This window comes from Ambystoma mexicanum, chromosome 4q (genome assembly GCF_040938575.1).
Source record: "Ambystoma mexicanum isolate Mex_15411 chromosome 4q, UKY_AmexF1_1, whole genome shotgun sequence".
In the NCBI taxonomy this organism is placed as follows: domain Eukaryota; kingdom Metazoa; phylum Chordata; class Amphibia; order Caudata; family Ambystomatidae; genus Ambystoma; species Ambystoma mexicanum.
This window is the reverse complement of record NC_090928.1, coordinates 1,319,709,882-1,319,723,775: the sequence shown is the minus strand read 5'-3', so window position 1 is coordinate 1,319,723,775 and position 13,894 is coordinate 1,319,709,882. Positions and strand designations below refer to the sequence as shown.

Sequence of the window (13,894 nt, the reverse complement as noted above, 5' to 3'; positions counted from 1 at the left end):
GCTGGCCCTATTCATTTATTTATTTTTATTCTACTTACTTGTACTGCACTTCCCCCTCCCCTTCCCCTTGCACTTTTCCCTTCCCCTACCCCTGCACTTGCGCGGTCTGAGTGATACCTGGCCTAGTAGGATCGTTGTCTGTCTTCCCCTTGTTCCCCCCCGCCTCGTCACGCCTTGAAACACTTGTATATAGGCACGTTACAAATGCCATATCATATAATATCATATCAAACAAGCAAAATACAGAGAATTTAGCAAGGGGCAGCAAGATTTGACTTTCTAGCTAAAACAAAAACAGCAAGATTTGACTTTCTATCAAAAAGCAAAAACAGCAAGGTGTGACTTTCTACCAAAAAACAAAAACAGCAAGATGTGACTTTCCAATCAGGGATTCAAATGTTAGCAAAGGGTTTTAAGAAGCACTTCACATCAGGATGACAACATGGGAGTAACAAGCAGAAATAACAGTGATAGTTAAAGGTGGTAGGAGTGGGTCCAGAAGGAGGGAACTAACCCATAGTTCTGGAGGTGACATCGTCAAGGCAGTCCGGATTTCTTAGAGGAGTGAGGTGGCAGCATCATTGTGGTTGAGTAGCAGGGAGGACTCCAATTAGAGTTCCATAAGCAGACAGAGAGCAGACAGGGGCCTTAGAAGTGGGTCTTTCTAGAGGGCCAGCTAAAGCCTGCCGGTCCCTGGTTGGATGGAAGAAAGCACTCAGCAACAATAGGAGTGCTGTACAGTGAAACGCAGTTCAGCCAGGCTGCCTACACAACAAAGAAAACCATGGTGGCCATCTTGGAAGTGCCAAAAGTCAGTGAAATAAGCAGGCAATAATGGGAAAACACGTGCTTTCAAAATAGCAAGGCGGCTTCAGGTCTTAAAAAAGCTCCAAAAACGGCAGCACGATGAAAATGCCCAATGAAACAGTGCTTTTCCCACAATTTCAAGCATATTTCGTTTTTTCTTCTATTTTTTCCAATTTTCAATTTTTCAGGTTCAATAATTCCCCTGGAGGTGCAGTAATGCACAGAAAGTGCACATACCTAATGGAGTGGTCAGCAGCCAGGCACAAACTCCACATGTGCAGGAAACAACAGATGTCCGGGAGGGTGGAAACAGGAACTCACTCTCAGTGAAAAGCTGATGGGCTTTTAAGTGTCCCACACCTCTTTCTGCAATTGACATATGACATTCAAAACCTGTTGGCTTTGCCACTGCTTGTTTTGTAACTACTATGACATATACCCAGTAATTACATACACTTAGGTGGAATCGTTTATATTCTATTAATAATTTCTATTTGTATAGAGTGTGCTTAAATCTCAAGCTGATAACATTAACGACAACTCCTGTAAAAATTCATCCTTTTATACATAGGATATTTTCAAGTAATTTTGACTGTCTCTGACATCCTATCATCAAATGTGTTAGTGTGGGGTTGGGGCAATCTGTTCTTTCTATTTGTACAATGACATTACATATTATCTGAAATCTGTCCCTCTTCCAACAGAGACTAGAGGTATTTCCCAAACCAAGAATAATCACATGAAGATGAGACGAGGGGTTATACAGAGGACTAAGAGACACTCTACAGAAGATGGGCAGTACCATTCCACGGAACCTGTATATAATGTACCATCCTCCTCGAGGAGTCCAATGCACGGCACGCCTATGAAGAGCAAAACAAAGGAGAAGGCTGCTGCCAGCAGAGTCTGTGTCATGTGCTTACCGCACAGATCCAGTGTAATCTCACACATGACATCCCATGCATGTGAGAAACTGTTCAAGTCTACTGAGTTTGAAAAACGCTTCAGTCAGCTCACAAGACTCTATGAGAATCATAGAACCCATACTGGGGGGAAGCCCTACACATGCACAGAGTGCATGAAAATCTTCCACCATTCCTCAGCTCTGATAATCCATCAGAGGATCCATACTGGCGAGAAGCCCTACAACTGCATCGAGTGCAAGAAAAGCTTCAGTCAATCCTCAAGTCTGAGCAATCATCAGAGGATCCATACTGGCGAGAAGCCCTTCAAGTGCACTGAGTGCAAGAAAAGCTTCCATCATTCCTCAGCTCTGAGAATCCATCAGAGGATCCATACTGGCGAGAAGCCCTACAAGTGTACAGAGTGCAAAAAAAGCTTCAGTCAATCCTCAAATCTGGGCAATCATCAGAGGATCCATACTGGTGTGAAACCCTTCAAGTGCACAGAGTGCAAGAAAAGCTTCCATAATTCCTCAGCTCTGTTAATCCATCAGAGGATCCATACTGGCGAGAAGCCCTACAAGTGCACAGAGTGCAAGAAAAGCTTCAGTCAATCCTCAAGTTTGAGCAATCATCAGATGATCCATACTGGGGTGAAGCCCTACAAATGCACAGAGTGCAAGAAATGTTTCAGTCTCTCCTCAAGTCTGAGCAAGCATCAATGGATCCATACTGGAGAAAAGCTGTATGTGTGCACAGAGTGCAAGAAAAGCTTCCGTCACTCCTCAGCTCTGATAAGCCATCAGATGATCCATACTGGAGAGAAACTCTACAAGTGCAAAGTGTGCAAGAAAAGCTTCCGTCAATCTTCAACTCTGATAACCCATCAGAGGATCCATAGAGGGGGGAAGCCCTGCAACTGCACAAGAGAAAAGCTGTATGAGTGCACAGAGTGCAAGAAAAGCTTTAATTACTTTTCAGTACTGAAAAGCCATCAGAGGATACATACAGGTGAGAAGCCCTATGAGTGCACAGAGTGCAAAAAAAGATTCCGCCACACCTCAGCACTCATAAGCCATCAGAGGGTCCATACTGGGTTGAGGCCCTATGACTGCACAGAGTGTAAGAAAAGCTTCAAGCAGTTCTCAACTCTCATACGCCATCAGAGGATCCATACTGGGGAGAAGCCCTACAGGTGCACTGAGTGCAACACAAGCTTCAGTCGACACACCAATTTGAAAACCCATCAGAGGACCCATACTGGTGAGAAGCCCTACAAGTGCACAGAGTGTAAAAAAAGCTTCTGCCGCTCCTCGGGTTTGAAACGACATCAGAAGGTACACACTAGAGGAAGTAATACAAGTGCACAGACTGCAGAAAAAGCTTCAGTCACCACACAAATCTGAGCAGGCATCAGAGGAACCATTTTTGTAAAAACACTGGAGGACCACCAAGCCTTTAGTAGTTGTACAGTGTGGTATGGTGTAGATGTATTCTTATCAAATCATAACATTATGTGGAGATTGCACACGTCCTGCTGTAGGCGAGGGAAACCCAAAAGCTGAATCGATAACAAATATTCCAAGAGTCAAAATGACCACTGCACCAATTTGCAAAAGAAAACACAGTTTATTACATACAGAATTCTCAGACAGTGCAAAAACACCTAACTGGCACAGAGCTCCTCAAAGTCTTATAGTGGAAAACTGCACATTGCCATAATCAGATTTATAACGTCATTCCACTACCATCATTGGCTACCACCTACATACCATTCTAATAACCCCCTACAGTCCTTTGACCAATTAGCCACTCTCCTATACACATGGGGCACTACTTCGTCACTATGTCATTCGGTTGCATGATTGGTTATTATGAAAAAGGTTACAATACTAACTCATGATTGTCACGTGATGAGCATCCCTCTGATCAAACATGTATGAAGTTGACAGGCGAGACCAAACCTGCTTCAATGAGACAATAGGTCATCTCTATACTCCAGATTTTGTGGTGCACCCAATCTGTATCCACGACCTGGGCTTGAATGACTGGATTTTACCTTGTGGTGCTCCTCCTGTCCCAAAGCACAAAACATTCCCACCCTTTGATCCATCCCTCCACATCCCATCTGCCCACCTGTCATCACCCGCTGCATCCATAAGCTCTCCAGCAACCTTCTCCGGCCATGGCTCGGAAACTCACCCGCCTCTCCCAATGTGCTCGATGGCAACAGCTTTGTCAACCACTACAACTAAACCCTCAACTTAGCCATTGACAAACTCACCCCATCAAACAATGCGCCCCTAATGAGCCACATGCACTAACTCCTGGTTCACCACAGAGTTCCACAACCTGGCGCCTATGCCCACCAGCATCAAACAAATCCTGCTTCACAACACTCTATAGAACCTACAAATAAGCCATCCAAACGGTCAAATCATCCGCTTACAATACTCTGATTGCCAATTCCAAGTATAACTCCAGCAAGTTATTTTCTATCCTACGGGAACTGAAATCCCCAGTCTCACCCCCGTCCATGGTCAGCACGAACATTACCTTTTGCAACAACGTCTGGAATGCTCTCCTGGATAAAACTGCCTTACTACAGAGCATAATCCAACTCACTACCATCAACACTGCCTCCCAGACCCTCACCATCCCGACACTGCACATGCAGTCCATTACTCTATTCAACTTCCACCCATTCTTGGTGCTATCAGTCGCTGACCTCCTAAAGGGTCTTAAACCCCCCAGATCTAAAGCAGACATGTGCCCTGCACCCCTCATCAAGGAGTCCCCAGACCTCCTACTGCTGCAAACCATGGACATCTGTAATGCCTCTTTTGCCTACTGCTACGTCAACACCATATGCAAAACCATCCAAGCCTGGGTGGCTACCCACCGCTTATGCCTCAATGATGAGACATCTGTACTCCTCTTGTTGGCAACCCATCACACCTTGCCAAACTCAGTCCAGACTACCAGCTGTTCACCATTGACAACCACCCCATCCACATCTTGGCTGTCAAGACGCTCAGCTTACATCTAGATTCCACTTTCAACTGTTCTCGCTACATCTGCGCCATTGCCTCATCTGCTGCATACACGACTAAGCTACTGCAACGTCCTCCTTGGAGGCATCTCGGATTGAAACCTGAACAAGTTGAAAACATATCAGAATAATGCCCTGGCAGCTGCTCTGGGCCTAAGCGAACATGACATCATCACTGCAGCAAGGAGAAGGGCACACTGACTCCCAGTCAGAGAATGTATCAAGATTAAAATCCTCACCATTACCCACCGCTGCCTCAAAAACATTGCCCCTGACTGCCCGGCCCAGGCACTCTCCAAACCAGTCACTTCCATGCCCACACGTACTGCTTATGACAACCACCTATGCATTCCTAGGTTCAAGCGTACCAAAGCTGGTGGCGCCAGTTTCCCTGTCTCTTCCGCCACGCTCTGGAACTGCCTTCCCCCACCTTAAGATCTGAGCCTGCCTACACCTTATTCTGAAAGAGACTGAAAACCCACCTGTATTATTAGCATTCCTATGCCTGCTAACTGTTCTAATTGCCCAAGGTGTAACCAGCACCTAGACCGAGTTAAGTACCCTCTAAATATGTACAAATCAAATTAATTCCAAACTCAGCTCCCCCTTGCTGCCTTTGAAGTCCAGGTTCCTTTACAAAAACATGACCAGGGCTCAGAGGTTTGAATTTCAGTGGATTTATGTATTTGATCTATGTCTCTTCATGGCGTTCAAATGGAGTGGCCATCTATAAGAAGGGCAGCAAACAGCTAAATGCTCCACAACATTACTCGCACTGCAAGACCTTGTGCCATTATTTGTACACCTTTATCCTTCAAAGGACGCATCCCATCTTACTATCCCAAGAACTGAAATTCCATTCACCCCATGTGCATGGCTTGCAGCTGGGTCCAATTAAAACATATCTAAATTCTGGAGGTCAATCTAACCTTGAGTGTACAATGGGGAATAAACAGAAGTTTGTCTTTAGAAATATACTGCACTGAACGGCTGCTTGACAACAAGGCCTTCGTTTCACCTGAGAAACAGTTATCTCACATTCTACATGGCGCTGCTTTTGGAATGATAATCCATTACTATTAAACTTGTCATTCTGGCTCCATTGTATCTCACGCTTATTCTGACTCGTAATTTACAGCATCATAACCATATCTGCCGTTACTAATTACACATTCCTTAAACACTACCCTATCTATAACCTCTGAAACCTCAACATGTTATATGTTTTGCTCATTCTGTGTTACTGTGTATTGCATCTAATCTGTGTCTGAACTGACTACAATGGTGGCGCATGCTGTCTGGCACACCACCCTGCCCTTGTGCACCTCTGCATGACAGTTAATAGAGTTTTATAAACCAAAAGCCACTTATACTGGCAGAGGTGAACTACTTGCATCCCAACAATCCACCCTTTAGTTAATTCACCATTAACTAACCCTGCGACTTCCCTTTTTCATCCGCATCATCTTTAGGCGCCCGTGCCTCACACAAATGTCGACGACTTCCACCACATCACTGAGCATACTCTTCCAGGGTGCAAGTCAGGTAACAACACACCCCATCCCCTGCCAAATTCACACAGTGTTCAATGTAATGCTTCAGATCCAGTGGTGGGGAAGTCAAGGTACCCGGAGGATCTAAAGCTTGATCTGCTCTTGACATTCTTGGTTCCAAAACCCCATTCCCTTCCCATTTATCAGTGTGGATATATTTGTGCTTTGTGAAAGAGGAGCCTTACCCGTGGTAACGGTCACCATCATCGATGCACTTTTTGGCAGCGTCTTCGTACAGCGTCACAGGATCAGTTGACAGGAAGAAAAAACCACAAGCAAAAACACCACAATGGGCACCAATATCTTCACCGCAAAATCCAGCCACGATGGGGCCCACAAAAAGAGTGAATTGAACCAGTCATCAGCATTCACTCCAGTTCCTTTTAGCGATTCCTAGATTGTGGAGGGCCCCGATCACCTGGGTCAAGGACCTGTTGTCTGCATCATTGGGTGGAGTAAATGTGCAGTAAGATTCCATTTTCATGCACACACCCCCTACCATCATTGTAGGAAGACCCAGAACATAGCTGTTCTGGAGGGCCATGAGGTGAATTGCTTGCAGTTCTGTTTTAATTGAATTCAGACCGTGCTCTGTTTGATGGGAGCATCTTCCATCTAGTAATTTTGAGCCATTTGGCTTAATGCCTGACAACAGAAGAGAGGCAAAAAAGGTTGCAGTCTAAGTGAATAGCCAAAATTCATCTCGCATTGCCTTCAGCTTGTCAGATGGCTCTTTGCACCGGTAGTTGGACCTTTTCTGGCATTGCAGCATGCTGTATCGATATACACGTCGGGCAGGCGGGAGATTAGATGTTGATGGGGCTAGAACATTTACAACTGCCAGGTGAGAATCAGGAAATACCAACACTGCTGAATGCAGAGTAGTGAGTGAGCAGATGCCCCTCCAAGATGGCAGATGAACAAGGTTGTATTGCGGGCAATATTTGTACAAATGTGTACCGTGCCATTTCATCAAAAACAAAAAGCATATGTGACAAGTCTCTGTATTTTTTATGGCTTTTCACTCCTATCGATCAATGTTAGTTTAGGTACATAATCACCCCATATTCTTTCACAGTTCTGATTTACCCATTCTACTACATCTTCTGGAAACCCCAATAAGCACCCTGTTGCACCTGCCTATTGTTTGCCAACAGAGGTCATTCAATCTTCAGCAATAGTCTTACCTTGCATTGTGGTTGTTCTTCATTTTTTGCACACTCTTCCCCATCATGGTGCATTATCATTACTCAAACTGTGTGCTCTTGGAACAGACTTTTAACTCGATGCAGGGCTAAGTGTACCAGACACTGGGCTACTCGAGGTGGCATTTCCTGGGGTATAAACAACTTGGGTTATCAATGAGGTATCAAAGAGCAAACATAGCAGCTCTCGTTTGACCTCTCCCATCCCACCATGTGCATATGGTTGTACCATGTATTGTCTGACTCAAGATGGTGCAGATCTGCAACAGTATCCAATATCACTCCTTTATATAGGTTATATTCCATCTCAACCTCGGCTCTCTTTTAATTTGTGTTATGAACTTTTTGTCAATTTCACTAAATTCTGTATTATTAACATACCCTCCTCTTAGATGCCCCCACCATATACAACATTCAGTACTGCAAACTATTAGTAAACCAAAAAAGGACCAACAAACATAGGATAACAAATATATATTTCACATTGCCTGTGATGCTGAAGCAGATATTGAACCTGCAGAGGGAGAGAAAAAACAAAACATTATACACTACTCCCTAAATCCTTTATTGTATGTGGGACTGATGGCATGGCCACTAACGTTGGACAAGATAGTGCATAAATAAATAATTTCCACAAGGCTGCATGCTGTGAAGCCATGCCATCATATATCCTGAACCTTCCATTGTGACAGTCCTGAATATAGAGTCCTTGTGACTTATGCATAATCAGAATAAATCATTACCAAACAGCCTTGGGAAGCTTCCAATCCTTCTATTAGTGCGATCAATTCTTCCGCTGGGCAGAATAATGCATGGGTAAACTTTTCAAAATCAAAACATTAGGCTCACCATCCACCAAATGCACCACTGCGACCCTTGTGTTCCTTTGTCCTATCTACATGATCAATAGTAGAGGACCCATCAAAAAAAAAGAATCGTCCCTCCTCGAGTGCATCCTCCTTTAATAATATCTGCTTTTATTCAGACCCATCGTAGGTAACACAAACATGCACCTCATCTTCCACCTGAATCGGAATAGCACTACATGAGACTGGATTTACAGCACAACATCACACAATGTGGATGGACGGGCTGGACAAAATTACTTCATATGAGATGCCCTCTGTATAGTCTATGTGGACCTTTCCAAAAGGCCAAATACTGTGTGCTCAATGTATAAGATTACAGAGCACCCCATGGCAATTGTTGATTATTTTTTTAATGGAAAAGGCTGCTGCGGCCAGTGCCTGCTCACAAGGGAATTGACCCTGCATCACTGAATATAAAATGCCACTGTAATATTGCAATGGGTTGTGCCCTATCGATATCTGTTGAGTCAACAGAGCTGTCATAACCTGACCATTAGAATGAGAAAACAAATAAAATGTGTTCTCATTATCTGGAGTCGCTAATACAGGGCATTACTTATTGCATCTTTTACTTATTGAAGACACGTAAACATATCTCCCATCCATTTGAGTGTTCCTTTCCATGCACTCTTAACCCAAGGGTATCTAGGCACATGTTTACAGTTACAAATTAAAGTTCCAATACAATTACATACAGAGTGCATGCAGATTATAATACAATTGCGAGTTACATACAAGGATAGGGGAGTAGATACATTGAGGACGATACAGTTATAGTTCAGAACATCATCAAGCAATTGCAGTGCATGGGCATGTAGAATTCACTCCAGATGTCAATAATTTGGTACTAGAATCATTCTTGTTCTTGTAAATAATTGGAATTATCAAAGATCCATGCTCTGCAATAATTGTACAAGCCCAGAAATGTCTGCATCTCCATAACTGTAACTTGCTGGGGTCTATTCTGCACTGCTAATGCTGTTTCTGGGGTTACCATTTTATCAGCTGATGACACAATCTGCCCCAAATATACCATTTCCTTCTGACAAAATTGCAATGTTCCTTATCCACCTTGTACCCTTTGTCAGCCAGCAAAGTCAACAAGATCACGATGTCTGCTTGACACAATTCTTCTCTGGTGCTATACACCAAAAGACCATGTACAAACTGAATAATAGTGCTCAGTACATGTATATTTCACAAATCCATGTGCACTAATATGTTGAAAATACCAGGGCACTCACAGTACCCCTGTGGAGGTGAGTGTGTTGGAATCCTTTTCCCTGATAAGTAAACACAGTGAGGTTTTAGTCATTTGGATACAAAGGAATGGAGAAAAATCAATCACTGTAAAATGTGTTGTGTCAGTAGGCATATTACAGATAATTGTGGTTGGTTTAGCGATCACAGGACACATAGCTTCCACTATGTTAATAAAAGGCTGCCAATCCTGTATCATCCTCCAACATGCCCCCTTGGCCTTCTTAACAGGGTATATAGCCTTGTTACATGGGGATTCTGAGGGCACTATAATGCCTTGCTGCCATAGGGCTCATTGGTGTTGTCATGCATTCCTTCATCTGATTCTCTTGACAATAGGTAATGGCACACTGTGGGCAACAATGCTCCCTGGTTCCATGTGTTCCTCACCGCTCCAGTACTTTTGAAAAGACACACATCATATGGGTTCTATTTCCACAAGGCATTTGGGACTTTTGCCAAATTCCCATGAAAATAAATGGCCATCACTTTTGTCAATAAAATGGGGCTGGTTACATTCCTATGTTGGATCATGAGTCACATGGACACATACTTCTAAAATCAACTCCCATAATGACCCATGTCTTCAAACAATTGCCCATCTGATTCTCCTCTCAACGGCTGTGCTGGGTCAATGCACAAAATTGGCCGCCACTCACCTCGTCCTTCATCAGAGCAGATCAAGACTACTTTCGACTCTGCAACAAGCACACCTTCTATGTCTAGGGTCATAATGGTGCCCAGGACATGGTCTTGTTATTCAGCTGGTCTAAAAACAAATTCTGAGTGCAGTCTCCATGCCTTCCATGGCACCCAACTCAATAATGTCTTCATCTCGTACATGAACAAATCTGGATGCACTGGAACCCCCCTAGTTGCCCCGTCACTGAACAATGCTTGCATCACTGCCAAGTCCATAATATAAGAAATACCTGGTTTGGAGCACACTACTCCTTCTACTGTAAAGTAATTTCCATGTTCAGTTTGCTCAATAAGCCTCTTCCTAATAAATTCACAGGTGCTTCAGATGAAAATAATAAAGGTGCCAATACCTCCTGATTACCTACCTTCATAGGTAAGTCTTCTGTAAACAGAACCGAGTTTATTGCCCCAGAAAACCATTGCACGTCAATTACTTTACCTGACAGTGGGAAACAACCTTCCTTTATGCATTAATTAGTTGCACCTGTGTCGGCCATAAAAAATGAATAACTTATTTCCTATCTCCACACCTACCAGGGGTTCCTGCCATTCTTATCCCATACCTGTTGTTTTGACTGCTGTGGCTGCTGCTGTGCGTGTACTGGTACATTATTGGCCACTGGGGATGTAACCTGCAGGGGCCCTTGGGGTGGTATTGGCCCTTGATATTTATTTATTTAATCATTTTTTAAACGTGCCTAATAGTATACCTGAGTTCGGTTTCTAATCCGGGATTCAAACCTCTGTTGTTCTGCGTGGTCTTGCTTCCAAGACCAGCGCATTTCTTCTGTGCTACCCTGTGCTATCCTCCGATATTGATAGTGGGGCTGTTGAGATACTTGTATCTGGCCTGCTCCATAAGGTGTACCATCCCATAATGCTGTTGGGGTATTGTCGGAGAAATCTGTCCACTACAACACGTATGCGGATCATACATGCTCGCTGGCCTACTCCTGCATGCATACAAACAATGTCCCAACCTTCCACATAGCCAACGCATCCATACATTAGCAAATCTGGGTACCATGCCTGCAAAATGACCTTCTTTGCCTCCCAGTCCCCCCTGCATTCGTCTCCCTGTCTTGAGTATCCACCTCCTTGGAACCGTCTATTGTTGGGATACCATGGGTACCACTCTGTCCATTCTGGTACCATCCTGCACTCCACTGGTATCACATTCTGCTCCACCTGACCACTTGTTGGGCCGTAATTACGCCCCCTTTATACTCATCCTCGTCAGCTTCTTCTGCACTAACTTTGCTTCAGCCTTCTGTGTGTTATCCTCTGTTCCCCTCTCTTTTTCCCTCCACCTTGTACAATCATGTATTTTAATTGCTTGGGTTTCTGTTCATCCCTTTGTTTCGATACCCACCACTTTTTCCAAATCCTTATCTACTTGTTTTGGTAGCCCATTCTTCAATATATGGAATAGAAGGCACTTCAATAACTCCACAAATTTTAGGTGAAAACATCCCGTTCTCAAGGAGAGTAAAAGATCTTGGTTGCATCTGGCAAGAAAATTTGCCCAGTGAAGCTCAAGTAGGGACAAAAGTAAAAGCAGTGTACTACTCCCTGCACCTGCTCAGGAACGTACTCCCTTTTTTAACTCCCCAAGATCAACCAGTGGTGGTGGGAGCTTTGGTAAACCCCCATCTCGACTATTGTAACAGTCTCATGACAGGGATCCCTATGAAACAAATGTCAAGACTACAGAAGGCCCAGAATGCGGCAGTGAGGTTAACTGCCCACGTGGGCAAAAGAGACCACATTTCCACATCCCGGAAGGCATTCCACTGGCTGATGGTGGAGGAACGCATTAAAGGTCAAGGTGGCGTGTCTGGTATATAAATGTTATCACAAACTCGCACCCCGATACCTGAACACGAGAATCCACAAGTATTACCCTACCAGAGACCTCCGCGTCCCTCAGACAAAACACAACTCTAAAGGAGACAGGAGGCTCTCCGTGTTCGGCCCCAAGTTATGGAATCAGCTGCCTATTGGCATACGTTCATGCACCACACTGGCAACGGTCAGAAAAGAATTGAAAACATTCCTATTCAAATGAACTTAGGTAACTAGGGTGACCACAAGCCTCCACAGCTAAATATATAACATTTAGTGAACATCTGCGCCTAAGTAATGACTCAAAATCAAAAATCAAAATCAAATATATGGCAACAAATTGCAATGTTCTGGTCCCATGACTCTCCTGTTTCCGTCCTCCACATTTCCTGAATTTTAGTTATGCATTGTGTAGGAACTTTAAATTCTTTCATCGTGCGTGCTATAATCAAATGTATGGCTGGGGTATCTGGGTATGCTGCCCTCAAAGCAGCCCACACCCTTGCTTGACACTCATTAAAATGCGCTCTATCATGGTTATCATCTCCCATGTTTACTTCAGGATACTCTGCCCGCTTCCAAATTTCAACTCGTCATGTCCCCTGCTGCTACAGTGTCAGGTTTAGCGGTTAGGGCACACAGGGATGCTTTGGGCGAGGAAGATTCTAATTGGCCAGAGCGGGAGTAAAAAACTACATTTCCCAGCAGGACTAGGAGGTTCTGTAGTTCTGGTGCACGCGCGAGTACAGCTGCATGTAATGATCACTGGCCTATTTAGATGCCGCCCGTCCACGCTAGCTGCAGATTATTGAGCATCGGCAGAGGCGGATATGGCGGTGTTGGAAGAGAAGCAGACGAAGAAGCTGAGGTGCCGGATTAATGGTGTTATGAGAATCAACCTGGGCCGCGGTGGTGACAGGACGCTTCCCTGTGATTTTCACCTTTCATCTTCTGGTCCGGGTAGTCCCGTGGGGCTACCAGACACTAAGCTATGTAGCACATGTGTATTAACTAAGCTAAGTAGCATGCTTGTCAATACTCGTAAAGGGATGATAGGGTATTGAACCCCTCTACCAAACCACAGAAGCCGAATAGATCGACCCTCCCACCGTGGCTGGCACGGGCGTCTGAATATTAATATCACAGAGAACCAGGTGGCAGCCAATGGGGGGAAGACGGAGTTAGGGAAAGGGTGTGGACTGACAAAGGGAAGGTGGGGAAGAAAAAACATCCATATCTCCATGGCTAACGCAGATACCTATTACTGAAAAGTCTATACTCCTAATCCTGACCTCCACTCTAGTTACTGACTCTTCATACTCCACTCCTATCTAACTACATGCATAAACCGCATACTAGAAAATAAGGTGTACATAACATAAAACATGATTGGTCAACATACAGAGATAACAATAACATGGACCCACATTCTGGACATGACACTAGCAGCGAGCTGGATGACACAGACAAGGAAGCTGCTTCCATAATGAAGAAACATGACACATGGACATTGGGCTTGCAACATGAAACATCATTTTCGAATGTGAAAAGACTCTGAACCCCTACTGATCCACAAAGAATGTAGACTGTTGGTACTAAAATTACAAAGAGACACGTCCTGAGTGTCCTGGGTTGCCATGTTATAACCAGCACCCCTTATTCTGATACCAGACTTCCTGGCGAGTACTTACTTCATTCT

At 44.2% G+C, this 13,894-nt stretch overlaps 1 protein-coding gene and 1 pseudogene across 1 annotated transcript in view; one reads left to right on the top strand and one right to left on the bottom strand.

Moving 5' to 3' along the window:
- LOC138468440 (zinc finger protein 271-like) overlaps positions 1–12,351 on the top strand; it is a 114,202-nt gene extending 101,851 nt beyond the window's left edge. The window contains exon 3 of the mRNA XM_069608994.1: positions 1,512–12,351. Within this exon, the coding sequence (XP_069465095.1) occupies positions 1,547–3,115 (1,569 nt within the window). The 5' untranslated portion in view covers positions 1,512–1,546 and the 3' untranslated portion in view covers positions 3,116–12,351. The remainder of the gene's footprint in view (positions 1–1,511) is intronic.
- Positions 1–13,894, bottom strand: part of LOC138468443 (zinc finger protein 271-like) — a 629,016-nt pseudogene that overhangs the window by 265,611 nt on the left and 349,511 nt on the right.